The sequence below is a fragment of the Lycorma delicatula genome, chromosome 3, assembly GCF_047948215.1.
Source record: "Lycorma delicatula isolate Av1 chromosome 3, ASM4794821v1, whole genome shotgun sequence".
In the NCBI taxonomy this organism is placed as follows: domain Eukaryota; kingdom Metazoa; phylum Arthropoda; class Insecta; order Hemiptera; family Fulgoridae; genus Lycorma; species Lycorma delicatula.
The window spans coordinates 60,169,463-60,194,249 of NC_134457.1; the positions used below are offsets into that span (position 1 = coordinate 60,169,463).

The 24,787-nt window shown below is 27.8% G+C and overlaps 1 protein-coding gene across 3 annotated transcripts in view; it reads left to right on the forward strand.

The window, feature by feature from the left end:
* The window catches only part of Ih (hyperpolarization activated cyclic nucleotide gated potassium channel Ih), a 633,919-nt gene that overhangs the window by 589,178 nt on the left and 19,954 nt on the right, over nucleotides 1–24,787 (forward strand). For all 3 annotated transcript variants that reach the window (XM_075359885.1, XM_075359888.1, XM_075359887.1), the window contains exons 5-9: nucleotides 6,328–6,477; nucleotides 10,819–11,037; nucleotides 13,673–13,819; nucleotides 18,757–18,874; nucleotides 20,095–20,371. In XM_075359885.1, the coding sequence (XP_075216000.1) occupies nucleotides 6,328–6,477; nucleotides 10,819–11,037; nucleotides 13,673–13,819; nucleotides 18,757–18,874; nucleotides 20,095–20,371 (911 nt within the window). The remainder of the gene's footprint in view (nucleotides 1–6,327; nucleotides 6,478–10,818; nucleotides 11,038–13,672; nucleotides 13,820–18,756; nucleotides 18,875–20,094; nucleotides 20,372–24,787) is intronic.

Below are 24,787 nucleotides of genomic sequence, written 5' to 3' on the forward strand. Positions count from 1 at the left end.
ACAAGTAAGCAGTAATCTCAGTTGCGGTCTGACAATAGGTCTTATCAGTAACAGGAGCATTAATTCTAGGAATATTGATTTAATACTTGTATTCAAAAATATGATAATGGAGATTTCATATCTAATTAGACTAAGTAAACCTTAAATAAAGATAATTTCTAAGTATGTATTTTTTAGTCATTACTTATAACAACTAAAAACTAACTGATATAACTAAAAAAACCTTGTTTTTACAATAAAAATGTGTCCTAAAACTATTTTTTTTAGCACTATTCATTAACATATAAGCATTTAAGAAATCAGGAAATGAGCCTATTCATCCACTAGTTGCAAACTAAGTCCCCTTGTTATTGATCCACTTAATGACTGCTTGGTGGATATCATTGGTCTGCTTGTATTTTCTATTAAAAAATTCCTTCTTAAAGATTATTATTAAATTCCTTCTTGTATTTCCTTATTAAAAATCAGGATAAGATGGAGTGAAATGTGGCTTGTACAAAAATTATCCAGTATCTCACAGAAACAGAAACTTTTTCAGCACCATGTTTTGAGCAATTGAGCATGTGCTATCAAAGAGGAGACACTTCCCTTTAATGAGAAGACCATCCTGTGGATCTCTACAGCATGTTTTAATTCTTTTAAGATTTTACAGTACTTTTCTGTTTGATGGTTTCTTCTTTAGCCAGATAGATCAGATAATGTAAATTCAGTCCCAAAAAATGTTGACGATGACAGATGAGCATCTAATATTACTTTATCGTGGACACTCACTTGTTCTGTCTTCAGTGATTAATTGACATCACACTTTAATTGCAACATTTATCATTCCTTATCCATACAGTTTAGTTGACAATGAATTTCAACATGTTAGATGATTGTTGCATTTAAAAATTTTACTCATCAATTTGCAGCTTGTGGTTGGGGAGATTGATGGTCAACAGGTTAAGGAAATGATTCTGAAAAATAACATATGCTGCACTCGAGAGGTTTCAGTTAACTATCAGCATCACAGACAAATAATATAATGTCTTAAGCAAATGTCTTTAAATGTCTTTAGCAAATTACATTCCTTCCAATATCAATAGGAATATATGCATACAATGTACTGTTTTTTTTTTGTTTTTTTTGCTTTTACCACCTCATAAGATCACTTTAGTTCAATTTCTGGGCCAGTCCATTTTGTAATTGGTTCTTCTTTTTTCTGAATTGTGTGAGTTGTTTTATTCTTGCTTCTTTTCTTTTTGCCCACATCTTTTTGAGGCATTCTGATCTTTGGCGCCTGTCCTTGTCTGAATAAACCCTGTTGGATTTCTTTTTGATATTAGGTTCAAATGTTTTCATATTAGTCTTAATTAGTTTGTCGTATTTTCCAGATTTTGTGATTAGATTTTCTTTGGAAATTCTCAACTCTTCCATATCTTTTCGGACTTCCTTTATCCATTTCGGTTTTGTTGTTCTTTCCCAGTATAAGTTAATTATTTGGTTTGCAAGTCTGGTGTTTTCTGCTCTAAGTAAGTACCCCAAGAATGAAATTCTTTTTTTCCTGAAGAAATTTGTTAGTGGGGTTATTATTTCTTATACTTCTTCATTTGGGATTATCCTCTGCAGTCCTTCTACTATGTTTTTCTTGGTTAAGTATTTTCTGACTATATTCTTTTCTATCTTTTCAATCCTTTCTACTTCTCCAATTTTGTATGGTCTGAAGAGAGTCTCACTGGCATATTGTATTTCTGGAAGAATTACTGTTTGGTAATGTCTGATTTTAGTTTTTGTCAATAGGCATTTTTTATTGTATATATATTTTGGGTAGTTATTAATGATTTTTTAAGTTCCTCAGGTCTTTCTTGCCAGTTTATTTTCTCATTGATGTTATGTGTTATGGTATCTCCTAGGTAATTAAATTTTCCCAGTAGTTCCACTTTGTTTCTGTTTACATCTCTGACCATAATTTTAGTTTTTTCATATGATATTTTCAAACCTTTTTTTTTCAGCAAGTTGTGTTAGTTTCTATAGCTATTTGGGTACTAGCTTCTTTTATGTTGTTTGAGAGAAAGGCTAGATCGTCTGCGAAACCCAGGCAGTTTACTCTAATTTTTGTTCCAATTTTTGTTTTTTCCGGATTTAATTTTCTCCATTCTCTAATTATATATTCTAATGTGCAGTTAAATAATAATGGGGATAATCCATCTCCCTGTCTTAATCTCGTTTTTACTTCAAATGCATCTGATATATCTCCTCTGAATTTAACCTTAGTGTTTTTTTAAAGTTAGGCTGATCATTTTGATTAGTTTTAGATGCAGACCAAAGTTCCTAATTATTTTTAATAGGGATTCCCTATGTATGCAGTCATATGCCTTTTTAAAATCTATAAAGGATATTACCAGTTGTTTTCTCTTGATTTGTAATAATCGATCATCAGTTTTAGGTTTAGTATGTGCTCCTGGCAGCTTCTTCTGGGTCTAAACCCTAATTCATTTTCAAGGTGGTTTTTTATTTTGTTATAGATTATTCTAGATAATACTTTATACGAGCAACCTAATAAGGATATCCCTCTGTAATTATCTCCAGGTTTGCTTTTTCTCCTTTTTTGTGGATTGGGCATATTATTGCTATTGTCCATTTTTCTGGGATTTCTTCATTTTCCCATATTTTTTGGATCGCTCCTTGTAGATTTAGTATCGCATTTTCTCTCGTGTTTTTCCATAACTCTGCAGTTAGTTGGTCTTCACTGATTGCTTTATTGTTTTTTAGTTTTTAATTGCACTTTTTAATTCTTCTTTTGTTGGTGTTTGTATATTTTCTGTTGGGGTTTTTATTACTGTGTTTGTATGGATATCAAATAGGGTGGTCTGGTTTTCACAATTCAGCAGCTTTTTGAAACTTTCGGCGATTGTGTCCACGTTTTCTTTATCATTATGTGCTATTACTCCATCTTTGTTTATTAATATTAGCGTATAAGTTTTGATCTTGTTTTTAAATGTTTTGTAATATTGTCTGGAGTTATTTTTTGTGAAGTCTTTTATCTTCTATTTGATTTAATTGTTCGTTGTGAAATTTTCTGTTTATTTCTAAAAATGTACTGTGCATTTATAAAAATGTACTGTTTATAAATACAGATGTTAATTTGACAATGATTCTTGTAGAATATGAGTAGTGAAGTTTGACTACTTACTATTGGTATTTGTTGGTAGCTAATGACCTTAGCAGCCACTTAAAAATCTAAAAAAGAAGCAGATCAGTTGATATTAATTTATTTCAGAATTGGAAGGTATATTTAAATGCAAGTTACTTTATATTAACAATATAGTTGATAAGTAGCACAATGAAAGATTCATGCAAAAAAATGGAAAATACAGAGTGTACAGAAAATAATATTGAGTTTTAAAGCTACTTGACTATCTCTTAACTTTAACTTACGGTAATGATTCACAAATAGAATGAAATAGTAGATGTGCATTTTTTTGTTAAATAAAATTCTCTGTTCCACCTTGCTATTGAGGAAAGAGCCATGTATGCAGTATATGCAAAAAAGCAACTCTTACACTTGTTTCAGCGAAAAAGAACAACCCGTAAACTTGATGGTGGGATAGCGCACAAAAAAAATAATTAACTTTGGGGAGCCCCTTTTGCATTGTTAGAGTTCTTAGAAATTTCTTGACCCCCAGATACAGATTTTATGGGTTATAACTTACCCATTAAGATGAAATGTTGTTCATTACTGCACACATATGACCATAAGAAAGTCGTCATCTTCATTCTGCAACATTTCGATTGCGAAGTTGGCACGCACAGCATAGCGGGTAGGCTTCAAAGCCTGTAACAGCTGTAAATGGTAGCTTAAAATATTTCATACTGTCATCACTGACATTGCTAATTCATGGCTGGTCTTCCTAACTGATTTTTTAAGCTTTCCAGGAAAGACTTCATGACACATTCAACATTTTCTTCAGACACTTTTGGTCGACCCATGCTCTTCTCTTTACATACATCCAATCATTTCAAACTGATTATGCTAGCAAGAAATGATGATGTTAACTTGAGGATTGTAATTAAGCTCTCTTCAGAATGCACAGTGAACTGTAACTACAGAGTTGCATTTAGCAAACTGCAAAACACAGAAACCTTTTGGTTCTGTAGTCGTCATCTTTGCCAGTAGTGCTGTTAAGTGGAAAAATAGGGAATCAATCGATGGCTGTGTGCACAACTAAAATTATCCTCTTTGCTGTTTGATACTAACATTAAATCAACGCTGTGTACCTATCATCAAATAGATATAATAAGAAATTAAAATCCCTATATTCTTTTGTTATACACCTGGTTCAGTTTATTATTTTATTAGTTTGAAAACCATCAAGTTAGAAAATTGTTTATAATTTAAATGATTTTCAACCATAAAGTATATTTTAATAAATGTATTTTAATTGTTGATCCAAAAATTTATATTTGTATTGTTTTAAATTTTATAAAAAATGTAATTATTCATAAAAATAAGCAATATAACAAACATTAGTAAAACCAATAATAATTCTAGTTTAGTATCCTTGTTTATTATTTATATTTAAAATATACTCTAGAAAACATTATGTTTAAATAATTAAATGTTGACTTACCATGTAGAGCTGAAAGAAAATATCCTCTGTTAGCAAAATGAATTAGATGAAAGGGAGAACTCGTACCATATTCACCCAAGACAATTTTTAATGAACCATTCACTCTTAACTAACCACTGGTTATACAATATATACATATATATAATAGAGGGAGTGGCATTATTGAAATTGAAAGATTTGAAGTAAGGATAAAATGACAACAGCCAAAGTTTTGTCCAATAAACTAGTTCTCATTGATTTTCAATATTAAACAAAACATGGCAATCCATTGTACATAAAGAAATCATGTAACATCAACTAATTAAAAAAAAAGAAATAAACATTCTCTAAAATGTTAGTGTGCAATGATTTCTTAGTTTGTTAATGAAATAAGTATTTCATTTATATATTATTTGCACCCTTGTTTTAAGTGGCTTCCTTTTTCTGAATAGAGTATAAAATCACATGCATCCAATTCTCTGATTACAAATTTTCTTTCAAAACTTTACTATAGGTAGTATGTATTATTCATCTAAATTATAGTAAGAATAACTAAACTGGTAATGTAATACAGCTAAAAAAATAAGTTAATACATCAAATTAATTAGTTGTTAGTTTGTAAATTAATTTTCTTTGATTGCTTAAAAGGTTGTATTTTGTTCTAATTGACAGTTTGTAAATTAAATATTTAATTATATTGAATCTTAATTACTGATACATTTTTTCTGGCTAATCTTTCCTAAAAATAAAAATTTTTGGTGTTTGTTTTATCCAAATAACTAAGTATTTTTTTAATATTATATTGGCTTTACCATAATTACATACATTATAAAATTACTTATTTTTAAACAATTTGAAATAAAGACAATAATTTTGTTTGAACAATATATTGCCAGTGGCACCATATATAGTAATAACAATTAATTTTAATAATATAGATTGATAAAAAAAATTGTTTACCAAATATTTAATTAAATTTAATTTTAAAAAAAGTATTCATTGACATAAATGTAAAAATCACACACCCACTAATTTTTATCATAGTCAGTAAGTTACGCTTTTTCTCAGTAAGTTGTGCATTTTCTTACTTAATTGTCAGTAGAACAGCCAAACAGTTATTTTGTTTATTTATTGAACTGATTTTATTTTATTTATTTATATTTAAAGACTACTTTTTACATTTTTATTTAGTATTTGTTTAATTACTTTATTTTAATTAATTATATTATTATTATTATTATTATTATTATTATTATTTTGCAAGCAAGCATGCGCAAATAAAAAGCTTATTTTTGTGTATTTTAACTAGTAAATTAACTAATAATTTGTGTAAAAAAAATTAAAGTAATTAAGACATTTTAATTACATTGTTTAAAAAACACTGCTGTAAATGTGTAGTATTAAACATTTCATTTAAATAATATGTTTCTATTAATATATAAATTATAAAAAGCAAATATAATAATATTTTTAACATTGCAATCTTCTATTAATAAAAAAAAAAACTTTAATAAGCACTTCACTTTGGTTTACTTACAACTGCAGTTATCTTAATAAAGTAACTTTTTTATGGTGAATTATAATACAGTTTTATTTCAGAGCTGCAGCTGATTATTACAAAGTGTTCTACAGAAGGGGAGATATTTAATATGTGTTCATTAATTATGTATTTTAAATACTTTTTCAGGGAAATTACCTTAACCTGATGTAATTGAAATTTTGAATTTTTTTGTTACAGTTCCTGAATATGGCAAGTGTTTTCATGAGGATATTTAATTTGATTTGTATGATGCTTCTGATTGGACATTGGTCTGGTTGTTTACAATTTCTTGTTCCCATGCTTCAGGGTTTCCCTTCAAATTCTTGGGTTGCTATCAATGAATTACAGGTATGATGAATAGAATTGTTGTTTGTATGTTTTATTAGTATTATATTTTGTTACCAAATTACTCATTTGTTATGTTGTATAATAATTCTTGGACAAACTTTTATAATAAATGGAGGGGGATTTAACAGTGATATAAATTAAAAAAATTCTTGCTCTCTTCTGGGTAAGAAGACTAAATTTTCATTTCCAACTCCTTCACAATTTACAATCAAAAATACGCTGATTTTCAGAGTAAACAGCACTGCATAACATTTGATTAACTACTACACACAAGCACTTAGTTTCAACTCACCATTGTGACTCCTAAACAACATAGTCTTAAATTGAGCATAACTGAAGAACGACTCAACCAATCTTCATCAAATTAGAACTTCATATACACTAATACAGCATATCTAAATTTCAGTGAAATGGATCTAGTATTTTTGGAGATTTTCAAGCCACAAAATTTTATAAATGTATGATACTTTTATAATCCTCATACCTCAAAACATAATGTAAATTAATTTTCACCCCTCCCCCCTCAAATCAACCACATGACAGAAAAATTACCTCAAATTGAGGTTACATTGTATGTTGTTGACTTTTGGTTGAGCATAACTCAGAAATGACTCAACCAATCTTCATCAAATTTTCATTTGCATACATATCTAAATTTCAGTGAAATTGATCTAATAGTTTTGGAGGTTTTCAAGCCACATATTTTATACACATGGAAAAAGTTAATAAAAACTTATATCCAAAAATACTTAATTTGCAAGTTACAGCTAGTGAAAAATTTCGCTCAAATTTCAGTTACCCTGGTGAAATAAGGTAGTATTAAAATTTTTAAAACGTTAATTAAGAACCAAAATTAATGATATCTTATGGTTTTTAACCTGAAAAATTAAATAAAATAGGTCCCAGAATCGTATCTACAATAGTTTTTGAGAAATCTGGGATAAAAACCAATAAATTGCGATAAAAGTTCTGTTTTTCATGTTTGATGTACAATAACTTTGTTAAATGGGTAAAAAATATGTAAAACCTTTAAACAAAGGTTGTAGAAAATTTAGTTCTGAATAAAATGATGTAAAATAAGTTGAACAAAACAAAGAAAAGTTAGAAAAATTTGAATTTTATTTAGAAACAGTACATTATTACATGTGCTACAAAAGTTACTTATTAATGTAAACAAAAACCAAATTCTTTTTTGTTGATGTGAAAAATTTGTAAAAATAAAATCTACTGTTAATGAATTAGAAATTACACTATAACTGTAAAATAAATATAAATAAATAAAAATTATTTAGATAATAATATTTTTTTATTAATGACAGAAATACAGTAGATCATTTTAAAAATTATTATTTCACAGTTGAAAATAAAATAACAGCTAATCAACAGTGCGCAACACTCTGTATTAGTGTTTAAATCATTCTGTAAGATACGTAAGTATATTGGGTATTGTAAACTGTGCTGTTGTTAGCAAAGATTTTCTGTAAATTATAGTTTAAACGTGATCCGATTTGTGTGTCATTTAAGTAATGCCGCATTTATTTACCACAGAGAAATACACTGATATGGTATTCATTTTGGGTATTGTGTAATGGTAATGCTACAGCCAGTGCAATAGAATATGAAATTTTTTTTCGTTTCGCAGATTCCAGATCTCAAAAAAAATTAGTTCGCTTATATATTCAGGAAACAGATTCGCTACTTAGTAATCATTATCAGCAATGAGTGATCTGTCCAACATGACGCTGTTATTGATGAAATTATTATTGGTCTAGTTCACCACTATCCAGGCGTCAGTACATGATGTCTTTCTAAGAGGATTGGAGTTTCGCATAAAATAGTTTGGAGGACACTTAAACAAAACAAGTTTTATCCTTACCATAAACAGCTAGTTCAACAACATCTTCTCCCAGGAGATAGTCCGCTTCGCTTGGAGTTTTGCAACTGGTGGAATACAAATCAACTCTAAAAGTATGTTTTGTTTACTGATGAAACAAATTTCACTTGAGATGGTGTCAACAACTTGCACAATGATCTTACATGGGCAGAAGTAAATTCTCATAAAACAGTGGAAGGCAATTTTCAACACCGACTTAGTGTCGATGTATGGTGCGACCTTCTTCACACTCAGCTGTTTGCACTGTTCATATTACCTGGTCACTTAAATGATTAGGTTTACTTGCAATTTATTCAAGAAGAATTACTGCAGCCGCTTGAAGTACCTCTAGTGCTGAGACGTAACGTATATTTCCAGCATGATGGCACATCTCCCCACTTCTCTTGTGCCATTTCCACTTACTTAAGTCATCATTTCCCTGAGAAATGGATCGGCTTTGGAGATCTATGTTCCTGGCCACCAAGATCGCTTGATATAATACCTTTAGATTTTTGCGTCTGGGGATGAATGAAAAGTATTGTGTACAAAACAAAAATTAATTCTCATGGGGAATAATTGTCTGCATTATGGATGTGGCTGAGCAACTTAAGGACAATCCTGAAGAACTAAAAAAATAAACAAAAACAGTACAGAAGCATGCCAAGAAATGTGTTGAAAATGGCAGGCTCATTTTTTAACATTTTTTTTAAAATGATACTTATAATGCACTTTGGTCTAGTGTACTGTTTCTAAATAAGATATGAAATTTTCTAACTTTTCTTTGTTTTATTCAACATATCTTATTATTGTTCAGAATTAAATTTTCTACAAAGTTTTGTTTAAAAGGTTTACTTGTTTTTACCCATTTAACAAAGTTGTTTTACCCCAGTTTATTGGTTTTCACTCCACGTATATCAAAAACAACTGCAGATATGTTCTGAGACCTATTTTATTTGATTTTTCAGATCAAAAGACTCACTAATTCTGTTTTTTAATTAATGTTCTAAAAATTTCAGTACGACCTCATTTCACCAGAGTAGCTGAAACTGAGTGAAATCCTTCACTAGCTGTAACTTTCAATCTAAGCATTTTAGAACATATGTTTATATGTATTTTTTCCAGTATATGAGTGGAATAGATTATGAAAGTCCCGGGAGAATTTTGTGATACATGCTGTAAATAAGATTACATTTTAAGTTGTATTTTTGTACTCATCATACCTCAAAACCCAAAGAAAATTCAATTTCACCCACCAATCTCAACCTTGTGACTGAAAATAATCCTGTAATTTTCTTTGAAAACTCTGTAAAAAGTATTTTACAGAACTTTTTTTTATTCATGAAATATACACTTGCAGTTTGCTTTAATTCAGTATCACACAACACTTCAGTATACAATAATATTGAGTCACACAGCTGATAGAATGCAGTCTTTTATTGTGGATGCTTAGTATTAAAAAGTGGAAATAGGTATAATTTATGAATTGCACATTAACTTCCATTAAGGAAATAAGGTTCCATTAGTTGTTTTTTCTGTTATCACACATCAGATATGAACTCCTCGTACATTAAGTTCTTTTTCAATAATTAAGTAAGAATTTCTTTAGACTAACAAATATAATTATTATGGTTTTAGTAGTCATTCAATTTTAAAACATACGTCATTACATCATATCACTGAGCCAAATAAATTTTTGCAGTGAATTTTCTCTTAAATTCCACCTTTCTCTCAAAATCATCTTCATGAAGGAAAATTGGTCAAGAACATTTAAACTTCAATTTCTTTAGACTATTTTGTAAACCTGTTCTGGCTATTTCCAGCTTAAGAGAAGTCTGTTTGACATTTGAGGACTCTAAGATCCTGTGACACGATGTTTGCTTTTTGAAGTGCAACTAGTTCTAGGCTTATCTGAACTTGCAGCATCTCTAATGCTTCCAGAAATTAAAAATTTTATGTTTAAGTTATGCAAATGTTGACTGGTCAATAGTGGATAATTAGGAAAACCTTGCACGGAATTCTTAGAAGCAGCAGTACCCTTATTATTTTCCTCCAACACTGAAGCATGTTCTTGTATTGTGTACTTAAATAATCGTTTTTGTCATGTAAATTATCGCCTAGTTTTTAAAATTAAATGAAAAATTCATGTCTAGTTTACCAACTAATGACTCTGTAATGTTTCATAAAAATTTTATTATTTTGATGGTTTATTTAAGTATTAAAACATTTTTAGAAGACCAGTTTTTACAAGCCTAAGAAAGAACATTATTTGTGTACTTTTGTCAATTTAGCTAAAAAATTTTTTATGAATCTCCATTTTCTTACCTTGAATGTCTTTTTTTATGAACAATTATAATAAAATAGGTGATCTACAATAAAACTAGCCACTTATACAAATAGTAACTTAATTCTAACTGTTGATTGATAAAAGACATTTTTTTAATTAATAAAAATATTTGTTTTGTTTTCAGGAAGCCTTTTGGTTGGAGCAATATTCATGGGCTTTATTTAAAGCAATGTCTCATATGTTATGTATTGGTTATGGTAGGTTTCCGCCACAGTCACTAACGGATATGTGGCTAACAATGTTATCAATGATTAGTGGGGCCACCTGCTATGCTCTTTTTCTAGGTCATGCTACAAATTTAATTCAAAGTCTTGATTCTTCGAGACGTCAGTACAGAGAAAGAGTGAGTTGTTTTTTTTATTAGAAAAAAATTTATTTTTTTTATTTTTTGATTGTGCAATTTCATTTAGTTAATAAATAAAAATATTTGATTTAATATCTAGAATCTCCATACTGTAATGCAAACTTCTAAAAATTATTTTATAGTAATTTAAAAATAATTACTTTTATCTTTATTAAAATCTACTACAATAAATTCAGCAGTAAATTAAAACATTAAAACTGAGGTTTAATAAAACCAAAATTCACATTAAATGAAGGCAGTGAACTGATATATAGAGACAAACCTTTCCTTCCTGAAACATTTATCTACAAACTTTGGTTATAGATGTGTGATAGTATGTGGAAAAATTTTGTGTACTTAATTTTCTCTTAGAATTTATTTTTATGCACAGAGTTCATACCATACTTCCTGTACTGATTTTTCTCCCCGTTATACTGTGAGAGTGAGATATACAGAGGCAAGTATTGGTATATAGTTGGGGACTATGGACTACTATCTATTTTTCTACAGTGCCTGTCTGTAACTTTGCTTTTTACATAAAATGAAATGAATAATTTTGCTGAGCTTAAGCACATTAGCAAATATGAAATTGCCACTACTTATATATTATCACATTCAGATATAAGTATATTATAAAAAACAAAGGTCAGGTATTGCAAATAAGAAGTGCTTCACGGATATTATCAAATAAAGTAAGAGTAACAATTGTCTATCCTGGGTATAGAAATTTTAATAGCATGAATTATCAGTCGAATGTGATCAGACTGTATATGTCTTAATGAGGTATATATATCTCTAAAAAGGCATTGATAATATTGTAAAGCAACTGTAATACTTTAAATTATTGATATTTATATTTTTAATATAGGAATTTGCATATAAATCAACTATGTTATAAAATGAAGAAGTGCTTCGTTATGTAAAGATTAGTTTGATCAGTTTATAAAAATCAGAAAAGACAGATTAAAATATTAGATGAAACTATAGGTGGCAGCTACTTCAGCCACTGAAGACTATGCTATGCTGACTAATGTAACAGAGGAAGGTTATTTGAATCAAGTTTTGATAAAACAAGCCTCCGTTGGAGAGATATGCCATCGTAGATGTACACAACCGAAAAGGGAAACCGGTTTGGGGAAACCATACGGTTTTGGGTTTCCCCAAACCAAAAACCAGGTTTAAAACCTGGTTTTTATAGCTTTGATAAACCATGCAGCATACATTAAGGCATACATTTTTTTGTTATTAATGTATATATGTGTATTTTATGTTATATTGCAAAATAACAGTTGTGTATATATATATATATATATATATATATATATATATATATATACACACACAGTATATTATATACAAGTATTAATACCTCTTATTCTTCCAAATCAATAAAATCTTACATTGCTGAGGAGTTACTAGTATCAAAAATAGGCACAATGTTTTCTGGTTCCCATGTTAGACAAGAAATGAGTTTGTTTATCAGTTTCTTTAAATGACACTCACTGGGAGTACACATTATTTAGCTTATAAATAAGAATTTTTTAAACATCTATTATGTTTTAATTAGATAGATGTATTTAACTAGTACAGTCTGTTCCAAGTTTGGTAAGATGTAACTGTAATTAAATACTGTAATGCTTATCAGGCTAATAGGCTAATCAGGGTTTTTATTACTTATAAAGGTAATTCTGATTTGCTCTGCATTCACTTTCATCTCTCCTCTCTCACTTTTTCTCTTTCTTTCACCTTCTGTACCATAAGATAATACTGAACTTCCCCAATTATTATCATTAATGGTTTCAAAAACCACATTTCTGGTTCCAATTTTCTGGTATGCTCTCCAATTCCTTTAACTATCTAATTTCATTTTTTAAAATTATTTTTTAACCTTTTCAGGAGCTTGCAACAGCATCCTAAATACTACATAACAAAATTGCACTTCAAATGCTTTTAAAACTACTAGCTGAAATTTAATTATAAATCAAAATATAACCACTGATAAAGGTTCCTGTATTATCCGTAACTTTCATAATTTTTCTGTATAGCATTATTTATTCTTATTCTTTCATCATTTAATTTTGAGAGAAGTTACCACTTCTCTCTAAATTTACAAATCTCAAAATTCATTTTGTAATTTTTTTCTCTCAAAATTAGCACACTGTGAATGGCTGTTTTTTTAAAAACTGACAATAAACTTAAGTATTAGTCATCAATAAAATTATATCAATCATCTGAGAACTTGACTTTTATATGGGTTGTGTCTCAGCTCATTACTTCAAAATGTATGAACAGTTTTTATAACTAAAAACTGTATGCACTGTACTAGATCTACCTAAAAATCTAAAATCTATGTACTAAAATTCATTTTCTATTATATCTTCTTACAGACTCACTGTATAAGAAAATTCTATCTACTGTTCCATTTTGTTATATCCATTAAAATAATTTGTAATGAAAATGCAATCTGTCCTACCAAGTTTCAACTTACCTTTTGTATTAACAATACTCTCTGCAGCTGCTTAGAATTTCACTCACACACAAAGCTTTGATTGTTAATGTATTAAACGAATAACTATTCACAACAAATGTATGAAAATATTTCTCTAATGCTATTTCTTACTTTTTTTTCATTTAGGTTAAGCAGGTGGAAGAATACATGGCTTACCGTAAGTTGCCTAGAGAGATGCGACAGAGAATTACAGAATATTTTGAGCATCGTTACCAAGGAAAATTCTTTGATGAGGAAGCTATTTTAGGCGAATTATCAGAGAAGCTTCGTGAGGTGTGTATTTTTTCAGTAGTTATTTTCTGACATTGTCCGATTTTAAACTTTATTCTCAGGAAGATGATACATTTTTTCCTCAGCATTATTATTATTGTTGTTGTTATTATTCCCTGTAAGTTAAATTTTATTAAAAATTTCCTGATAATATCTTGAAACGTAAAATGTTAAACTTAGAGTTTTATCATTAATAAATAATAAAGTAAGAGAATGTTCTAGATTGACTTTTTTTAAAGATTTTAAGAGAGGAAATTGTAACAAGTATTGTGGTCATTGCTCATTAATAAATGACACTGGTGTTCAGATTACCATTTAAAGGGAAATCGTAGCAATAAGTTTATTAAATATGGGTTTAGTTATTGACATGTTACTCTTTCTTCACATTTTCCCAGGATTCTATTCAGTAAGATTTTCTGAAATGTTTTTGTGAACTATCTTGTTAGGGGAATCAGTTTCCTTCTTCCCAAGTTAACCCTAGGTTTTATTAATAAATAGAGAACCATTTTATGAAACAATGAAACAGATTCTTCACTTTTCATTAAGATGACTGAATTTCAAAATTTTTTTAAAAAAATTTAATATGAAATGACAAAAAAATGATAAAAGACAAAATATATTTTTTATTTACATTAAGAGAATTTCATGATAAAGGAAAGAAGAGAAAGTTGAGACAAATAATTCAATAAAATGAGAAAAGTCTGCAAAAAAAAGTAGACCGTTACTACTAAAACAAATTATGTAGTAAAATAATGCATTAAAAATGTGTATTCAATTTGTATAAATTTAGATGTAAACAATTTATTATACTTCTAGTTTCATTTTGTTAACTTTATGATTCTCCCTGGCAGAGTGGTAGCATCTTGGCCTTTAATCCAAGGTCCCAGGTTCAAATCCTGGTCAGGCATGGCATTTTTTATAAGCTACAAAATTTCCATTTCATACTCTCATACACAAGCTTCCAGTTTATATGGTGAACTAATCATAAAAAAAGTCTTCTTTTATTTTTCTTCACAACTATATATTATTAATATATTATGCACAATTATTAAAAATAATTGTTCTAATTGATTAGAACAATCATCTGTTCTAATAGAACAATTCATCTGGTCTTAGTAATTACTAAAATCAGATGAATCATTTTACTTTCCAAATTAGGATGTAATTATTGATAAACATGACTTTTCAGTGGAATTAGACGGGCTGTAGTAAAATCCAATGAATTTTCATAATTATTTTCATGATTGGGTTTGTTGAAAACCTTGCAATTGCTAACTTGTACTGCTTAGTACATATCAGTACCTGTTAACATCAGAGGTGATGTTTTGTGCTTCTTGAAAGTCACATACTCATTCTGGGAATTTAATTAAACATTTAAAATAAATAGCATGCAATGAAACATTTCAGAAAGATTAGCTTCAATATCATTTCCTTTGAGTTATCCAGTTTTTAATCTTGAAGGAAATCTTGCTTGAGAAGTAAGCAAAATCTATTTGCCTCGTAGTGGCCAGCTATACTGAATAAGTGAATGACTATTTATATTTGAGAATAAATTAACCAAATGAATAATAATAAGAAAAAAGGTAATTGTTTCTTATAAATAGCTTGGTTGACTGGTGTCTGGATATATTAATAATATATTATATGTCAATATCTTTCAGTTTAGGGGAAAGATTGGATTTGTCATATCTAAAATTGTATTTTAAACATATATGCATGACTGTTAAATGAAGTAAAAACAATGTTGGGAAAAGTTAACAAAAAACACACAGTTCGTATTCGACAAAAGAAATTGGACTTTAATTGGAAATAAAACAAATGAACTTATGTTAAAATCATAACCTTAAAACATAAAAAGAAATTATGAAATTAACATAACTTAATGATACTTAAAATATCAGCTGAATCAACATATGAACAATGTTGTTAAATGAGAAAATACATGAATATACATTTTTTAAATACACAATGTAACAAAGCCTGAAAACAAGAGAACATAAAACACCTTATTTTCAACTATATACTTAGAAAAACAAAAAAACATCAATAAACATAGTATGGCTGGAAAATTATTACATTACTGACATATGCTGTAATATTGAAAAATTAGCAATGAACAGATGTCATTAACTTAGAAAAATAAATTACAATAATTTCAGTATAAAAAAGAGTTAATTACAATATAATAACATTAAAGTAAGTAATAATATAAATAGAGTTCATTTTGGTAAATAAGCATTCTTGAAAATATAAAATTACAAAGTCCTAAAACATAACTGCACATCAGGAGTAATTTGCTTTAGGTTAATTTACGAGAAGTATTATGAATACAGTTCATGAGTAGAAAAGGATTATTAATCTCGGCGATTAACAAGTTACAAGATTAAATTATAGAGTTAATTACAGTAACAAATTTTTTAAACTAAACTTGAAATCGAAAGGTTAAAGGTATGATGAACTGAATGTTCCACAAATTTTAATGATAAAATAACTGTTTAACGTAATAAACAATGAAAATTGAACTTGCCTGTAGCACACAAATATTAGCAAGAGACGAACTCGTGAATGAAGGTAAATGAATACATAGAGTAATCCTGGGCGTAGCCTGCAGTGGTGTGTTTTAGGAATACAGGGGTGAGACATGGTTTAGAGGTTGAGCAGGATGTGGGGTCTCAAATATGTAGCAACGACTTTGGAGAAATTCTGCATCGATTAAAATGTAATCAGCAGCTCGAGAAGATTCGGCATCGATAGAATTGGCAGCTTGTAGTGATTGAAACACTTTCCACAGAGACGTAATGTAGAATTTGAAGAATAACTTAACGAAGAAACGAGGCAAAAACAAAACATAGAGATCGGTGAAATGATGAGACACTGCCGAGTAGAGCTAGAGAATATTTCGACGGAGAAATACCACAACGTTTATGCGAGTATGAATGCGATGAAAATATTATCACAAAGTTTGAGAGAGAAAAGTCAAGTCGACTGTACAGGATGAATGTTGGATCTACTCTGCCGAAAAGATAGCGTGAAAGAAAAGAGGTGGAAACCAAACCTAGGTAGTGGACAGGAGAGAGTGTGTATATAAAACAAGAGATGTGTGCATTATTAGTATGAGAATGAATGAAAAACGGGTGTGTGAAAAGGGCAACTATAAATAATTCGAGAAATGAATACACGCGGTCACTAAGGATGACAGAAGCAGACAGTCTGGCCGGCGCCAGAAGTGTTGAACATGAGAACAAATAATCAAACAGGTACAAATATGACAAGCCCAAATACGAAACATAGTAATAAATTTACCATGCCTGTAACAAACAACATGACCCAACCCTAGCTTTGAATTCATTGGAAATAACGGAACTTTACGCAATGGCGTAAACAAACAAGTAAAACAATTATTCAAGTTATAAATTTTTTTACCAAAAAATTTATTATCTTTACAAACTACAATTATAAAATAGTAGGATTAGTCAGGACCTGAGTAATCAAATTATATTTTGTATTACCTGTTTTTTCATTTTAAATAATTCCCATAGTGTATTTATTTTATGTTACATTGTTTCATTTCTTTCAGCATATACAGGTGACACAGAAAAACAGCAACTTTTGAACTCCCTATACACATTCCAAACTATCATTGGTTTTGTAAACCATTTTTATGGTGAAAGAATGCTGTTGACTGTTGAATGCTCCTTGATGACCAAGCGGTAAGGTTGCCTTTGCATAAAGTACTGCTGTCAACTGTACATGGTTGCCATTACACATTTTAAACGTAACTGGTTTTTTGTCACTTGTATAATACATTGTGATTTCTATTTTTTCATGGTAGAACAAGTAAACCCCTGATCAATGGGGTTGACTCAGTGTACATACTTTTTCATTAATGACATCTCCTTTTCAATTTCCTTCTTTTAGGAATTATTAGAATAAGTAAGTGTGTAAGTGTGCACAATTAGCATAATTAGTGTGTAAGTGGAACACAAAATTACCTTTACACATTACTGGTTGTCTAGCTTCATTTTATACATGACTAATGTATACTGAACACTAAAAAATATATGTCAACTGATCTTGCTACAAATCTGTGAGAACGTCGATAAATAAGAGAACATCCTTCAAAATATCTTTCACACAGAGTAAATTCTTGCATGATACCCAAGTTTAAAATAGTTCCCTCTATAGTATTTTTCTTAACTTTGTTAAAATTTATTTTTGTGTTCATAAAAACACTTTTGTTAACATATCATTTTTTTTATTCAGTATGTGAAATTGTTTAAAACTGCTAATGGGTTCAATCTTTTCTATATAGATTAACAGTTGGATTGAGAGTGGGTAGAAAGTGTACTGTTACTATTGCTTAATTCATTCTTGAAATCTGAAAAAAAAAGAAAAACTAGTCAGAATTTTAGTGTGGAATATGTGATTTATATGATTTGCTATCACAGTTAGTGTATTTTTTGTAAGGGTACTATATATTTAAAAAAAATAATTTTTTACTTACCTACTGTTTTATTATTCTTTCACAACAATTTCTATTTCATTGGAACATATTATATAATTTTTTTTTATAATATATATGTACAAACCTGAAATAAAAATAGCTAAAATGATAAGCATACTTCAACATATTTAAAACTGTTTAATTGTGTTTTAAATCTAAATTCCTTGCATATGTTATAATGAGGCAGAAATCTCAGCAATAAGTCTTATTGTAGAGGAAAAGAAAAAAATATTACTAAATAATTATATTCTGATAATTGAATGCAATTTGATTGATTATTATTTATCGTATGTACCATGTACCATGTACTTATATTTATTTTCTGACAAATTATTTTAAAACTGTACAACACTTCTGTTTAATGGTTAATATGAAAGTAATTAATCTATTTTCTTAGATAAAATCGTTTTATTTATTTTACTATTTATTCATACAGGATGTGATAAATTATAACTGCCGCTCATTGGTTGCTTCAGTGCCATTCTTTGCTAATGCTGATGGAAATTTTGTATCTGATGTTGTTACAAAACTGCGGTATGAAGTCTTCCAGCCTGGTAAGTTTTAAATTGTTTTTCATGCTTATTTGTTACATTTTAGTTTTCAGTTTATCAGTTAGGAATCAATTGATTATCATGTTATAAATCTTTATTTGAAATAAAATTGATGAACATTGATTCCTGCTTAAACATTCAGTTTTTAATGGTGGTATTTATGAACTTCTATAAGTCATTACAGATTATTGTCACTTTAGATCTGGCTGTTATGTTTATTAATATTGCTGGAATTTGGCATCTGCTGAAAAATGATTGCTAAATTAATTTAATAATTATTATTTAACTTTATTATTTAAATATTTTAATAATGTTACCAATAAATATTAACTTATCTAAACTAGTATGTCATTCAGTTTTATAATAATCTTGTAAAGTGTATTCTTATTTAAAACTGAGAAAGTTATTATATAAAATGTTTAATTTTTTTCTTTTTATTTGGTAACTCTAACAAATGCATTATAAATTGCAGTCTGAATATGAGACAAAATAGAAATATTCCTACAGCAAATTTTCCCTCATTTTATTTCAAGTAAGATGATTGTAATTCTGGTAGCTTATATCTCAAAAACAAATCAGTTACCTTTAAAACAGTCAACTATAAATTGGCTTTGACCATAATTTTTTTATCAAATTTTATATGAAAATTGAGCATTAAATCATCATCTTGCTGCTTAAAAAAATAGAGTTAACTTTGAGATGGCTGACAGAAATAAAAAACTTCCTGTAAAACATTATTTTTGTTGCTCTAGGAACCTTTATCTGGTTCTTTAATTTAGTCACATTCAAGCTTGCAGTACGAAGCTATTACCAGAATTTATTTGATGTAGATTCTAAAAAACATCATTTGCTTTCTGATGATAGTAATGTTCATAATAATTGTCAAATAATTTAATGAAAAAAAAGATTAGGATTTTTAAATTAAAAAAAAAATTATGTACTGTAGAATAATATAAAATGTGATACAGACTTAGTGAAAGGAAAATTTTAGATAAACCAGATTAATGGTTATTATAGGTTTTTATTATTAACAAACTCTATATATCTTTTCTTGGATTTTTTTTCAACTTTTCTTAACATATGATGCTAACATCATTTCAATTTATTTTTCAACATTATTTTATAGTCAACCAACCTAGTCAACAGAAATTTTACTTATTTTTGTTAATTTAATGTATTCTTTATGGAGTTATTAAAATAATATATTTTTTTGTTTTTTCCAGGTGATATTATAATCAAGGAAGGTACAATCGGTACAAAAATGTACTTCATACAAGAAGGAATTGTAGATATAGTAATGGCTAATGGAGAAGTTGCGACCAGCCTAAGTGATGGTTCCTATTTTGGTGAAATCTGTCTACTGACAAATGCACGGCGAGTGGCCAGTGTGCGAGCAGAGACCTATTGCAATTTATTTTCATTATCAGTGGAGCACTTTAATGCTGTGCTAGACCAATATCCACTGATGAGACGCACTATGGAAAGTGTCGCTGCCGAAAGGTATCGTAGAAGCATTGCTCGAAAATCAAATGAGAGCATTAATAGTTTTGATGAAACAAAATTGTGATATTAATTTAATTTCCAAAAACCTGAGTGTTCATTAAATGCTATTTTAATTATAAAGATTTTATTTATTTATTTATTTATTAAAAATAAATTTTAAAATATGGTGTTACTAATCTTTATCAAATACTATTATTTAAAAGAAACTGTTTGCTGTATTCTCTATAAGGCTGAATCTGCAATCTGTATTTTATTTATTTTTCTTTTGTATAAAAGTATAAATCGTCTCTTTATTGTCATATAAATGTATATCTAAGTGTATATATGTGGTACATTAATGAGCAGTCAGGAAAAGATTATGACGTGACGATGAGAATTAAGCTCAGGATTAAAATTACTGCAGTTTTTAATTAAATTTTATGATCTTTTATTATCAGAAATAGTAAAAAAATTGCTAATTTGTAAAGAAAACTTTATTATCTAACATTTTAGGAAAAAATTTATTTAATTTTCAGCAATAGAGTAGATCTTTTACACTAACATATTTTTAATCGAAAAATAAAATTGGTTTAAAATTATTTATTATTAAAAGAATATTCAACCATCTAGAACAAATCATAAAACAACCATCTAGAAACATTTATTTAATAAAGATTTTGCATATAAAAACTTCAAAATATTACTTCTTGGTACTTTTTATTTACTAATATTCCCAAAGGTATTATCTCAACTTTAACTCTTGAAATATTCGTGAATGAACTTCAGTTTAATTTCAGCATCTGGTAAATGTATATGACATTGCTAGTGAAATCATTTAGCATTTTTATTTATTTAATCTAATGTAATTATTTTTTACAATGAATGAAGTGGCACATATTTGATATAGTAAAGGTATAGTAATATCTTTATCTTACAAATTATCTGTAGTAGTTATAGGAAATATTGTAGCTTTAGTGGTCATTTATTATTAAAAAAAGATAAATACCATTCACAAAAATCTGTCTAGACAGTTTTTTTTTTTGTCAGAATGACTAATGATGATAGTATAACATGTCTGATTCCTTGCAGTTTAGATAATCACAGTACATTATAGATCTAATTAAAGTCACACAGTCTTCTATATGAGGGAAGTGTCAACTTATTTCCAAGCCACTGTGACACACGGGACAATCTCCTTTAGAGTTACATGGGATTTTTTAGTGCACTAAAAAATCTGTTCCTAAGACAGTACTGCACTGCATCTCAGATATTATCTATTCATTGCCACTTTTTCAGATTCCTTTATTCTTGCAGCTAGCTGTTGTACTACTAATGGTCTTTTCTTATAGTCCAAGAATGTGTCCTGTTGTCTACAGATTGTTTTCTGATATAAAGGTACTTTTAGTACTTGTCGATAATTATAGTTTTTTATTATGTATTTTTGACAAAGAGAAAGAAATAATACTTATTTTCTGAATATACTCATATGTTACATAACAATTCTTAATTCAAGTTTCAAATTACTGTCAAAGCCTTATAAGATAATTAAATTTTAGAGTTTTTATTTAATGAAACAAAAATATAATAATGAAACAAAATATATGCAACTTTTCTAGTAACTTTTCAAAAATGTTATACATTTTTGCTTTTCTACTCCCTACTTAATAATTTTTTATTCATGTTGTCTGCTTTTTGAACTGGTTTTACTGTTTTCTTTTTTTCTTATATCTTCTGCATGTATTATAATTAAGTATTACCTTAAGGTATTACCTTAGGTATTATAATTACCTTTCTGAATTAACCCTTTGAGTCTTTAATTCTTCTTTGATTTTGTTGTTGATTTTGTTGTCTTTCATTGTTGTTGATTGTGTTGTTAAAGTATATGATTGGTCTAAATTGAAAAATGATTGACCATCATTTTTTTTTTAGAAAGTGATTTCCTTTAAATATTGAAATATTATGTTCTTTAATTAAATATATTTTGCTGTTTTCACTTTTAAATTGTATAAAATGCAAATTATTTTTGGAGAAGCTCTTAAAGATAAGACATTTTATGTTTTTAAGTTCCTTATATATTTTTAAATAAATAATAATAAAAAAAATTTTAAATAAAATTTTTAATTTAAAAAAAAAAATACAATACATGAATTACACTGAGGAAAGTTTTTGAGTTTGATGTTTACACTGGGGAGTGCCTTTGATTTTTTGTTCATAAGAAGAAATATCTCAGTGCCATTAGTATAGTTAAAATCATTCTTGTTATTCAAAATTTATTATTTTCATGAGAATTCCAAACTTGATGAGTGTTTTACAATTTTTTTTTTGTTTTTTACGTTTGAGGCCACATTGGACCACTTTAGTCATCTGTATTTCAGTTCTTCTTGAATTTCTCTTTAGTCTTGCCTTTCGATTTTCCCAGTATTTCTTCATTCTATCGGATCGTTGCTTTCTGACCTTATCAGTGACCTCCACTTTTTTATGCCTTTCTAATTTTTTAACATTGAATCTATTGTTTTGAAGTGTGTATTTAATATTATACTTTCAATTTGCACCATATTTGTACTTAGATTTAAATAATTAAAAATTATTTAAATATTTCTTTTAATTAAAAATAAACAAAAGGTTTTCTACTGAAAATATTTTTCTCATTATAAATATATTTATTTAAAATTTTATTAATAATAAACCACCTAGTACAGAATATTAACAGTACAGAGGAATAATATGAATCTTAAAAAGATTAATTTCAGTAAAATAATATGTAATGAAATAATGTAATTCATTAGTAATGTTTGTGTTGAGTTTATGTTTTTGTTTTGGTATACAATTCCTCTCCAAATTTCTCATAAAGGTTTATCACTTCCTTGATTAAGAAAATGTTTTTGAAATTATTTTCTAAAATGCTATTACGTTTTTTAGATACTTTTAATTTAAATATATTATCATGGATTACTGAAAAATTAGAAAATGTTTTATTTATTCTTTCATTCCCTTCTTAAATTTGTGAATAAAGTAAAGTAAATTTTATCTTTAGTTATAAATATTTATGAGTAAAACTGCAGTAATTTTTTCATTAGTTATTATGAGAAACATCTTTGAACAAAGGTTAGTGAATCTATTGATTATTGTACAGTTTTACCAGTAATTGCATGTTGCCTTCATTTATTGTAATTGATTATTGTTATTGATTTTTGTTTTTTTTTGTTAAAAAATACCTTTTTTATTTTATTCAATAGCATGGTTCTTGTAAAATAGGTTTTTTTAAGCTGTGATTGATATAGTTATTATATATTTATATGCATATGTTTTTTTTTTAATTTTCAAATGTTTTAAGCATGACTTATTCATTTTGATTTTCTTACATTTTCTTTTTAATATATTTAATTCTGTTTATGTTTATTCTTACTATTTCTATTATTATTTAGATTTAATTTTGTAATCATCAGTTCTAAATTCCTGCAGCAATAATAACAGTGTATGCATTAATAGTAAGTACACCTAAAGTGTTTTTTATCATTTCTAATTATTATTATTATGTAGGTCAATTAGTTAATTTGAATGTGTCTAGACTATGGTATCTTGTTTTGCAAATTAAAAAAAAAATGATGTGAAGTGTTCATGTTTTTATGGTGGTTTTCAGTTCTGCATTTGCATTGTTGAAAAATTAATTATTAAAAAAAATGAATAAAACTTAATAAAAAGGTACTATTTCTTTATTAGTTTTTACCAGCTGAATTTCAGGTTGTGAAAGGGTTTAACATTAATTTGATTTACCACTTATTCAATAAAAACTTTTGTAAGTTAATTGTTTTTGTCAACAATTTTGACACTAACTTCAGTATTATATATTGATTGTAAGAAAAAGTAAACCAAATGATTCCTGATTTCAGCAGATTTACATTTTCATTTTACATAATTTTGTTAATTATGTGAGTTTAAAAATTTCATTAGTTGTAGGGTTTAAAAGTTTTATAAATTTCTTAATAAAGACCCTCTTAGTGAGTTTCATGTCAGGTTGTACCCAAATGATAGCTAAAAAGAGTGAATGTCATTGAAAACGCGATTTTTTTTTTACTTTGTCTGCTAGCTGTATTAGTTATTGAGTAGTTGAAACAAACTTATTTACTAAATATATATATATATATATATGTCTCATTATTTTTCTGACTTTGATATAAATAAGACAATGGATGTAACTTTGAAATGGACTTCATGGTCATCACCAACATATGCCCACTACATTTCATGAGTTTCTCTTAGTCATCACTTTTTATCTAGAAATAGAAAGGAACCATACTCTATAATGTAAAAAAAACTACCTAAGAAATTGTTTAATACTTACTGTTAATGTTTTTCAGAGAACTTTTTTTATATAAATTTTTCTTAAGTAATTAATTGATAATAAAAGATCCCTTGAGAGGAAAAGTGCCTTGT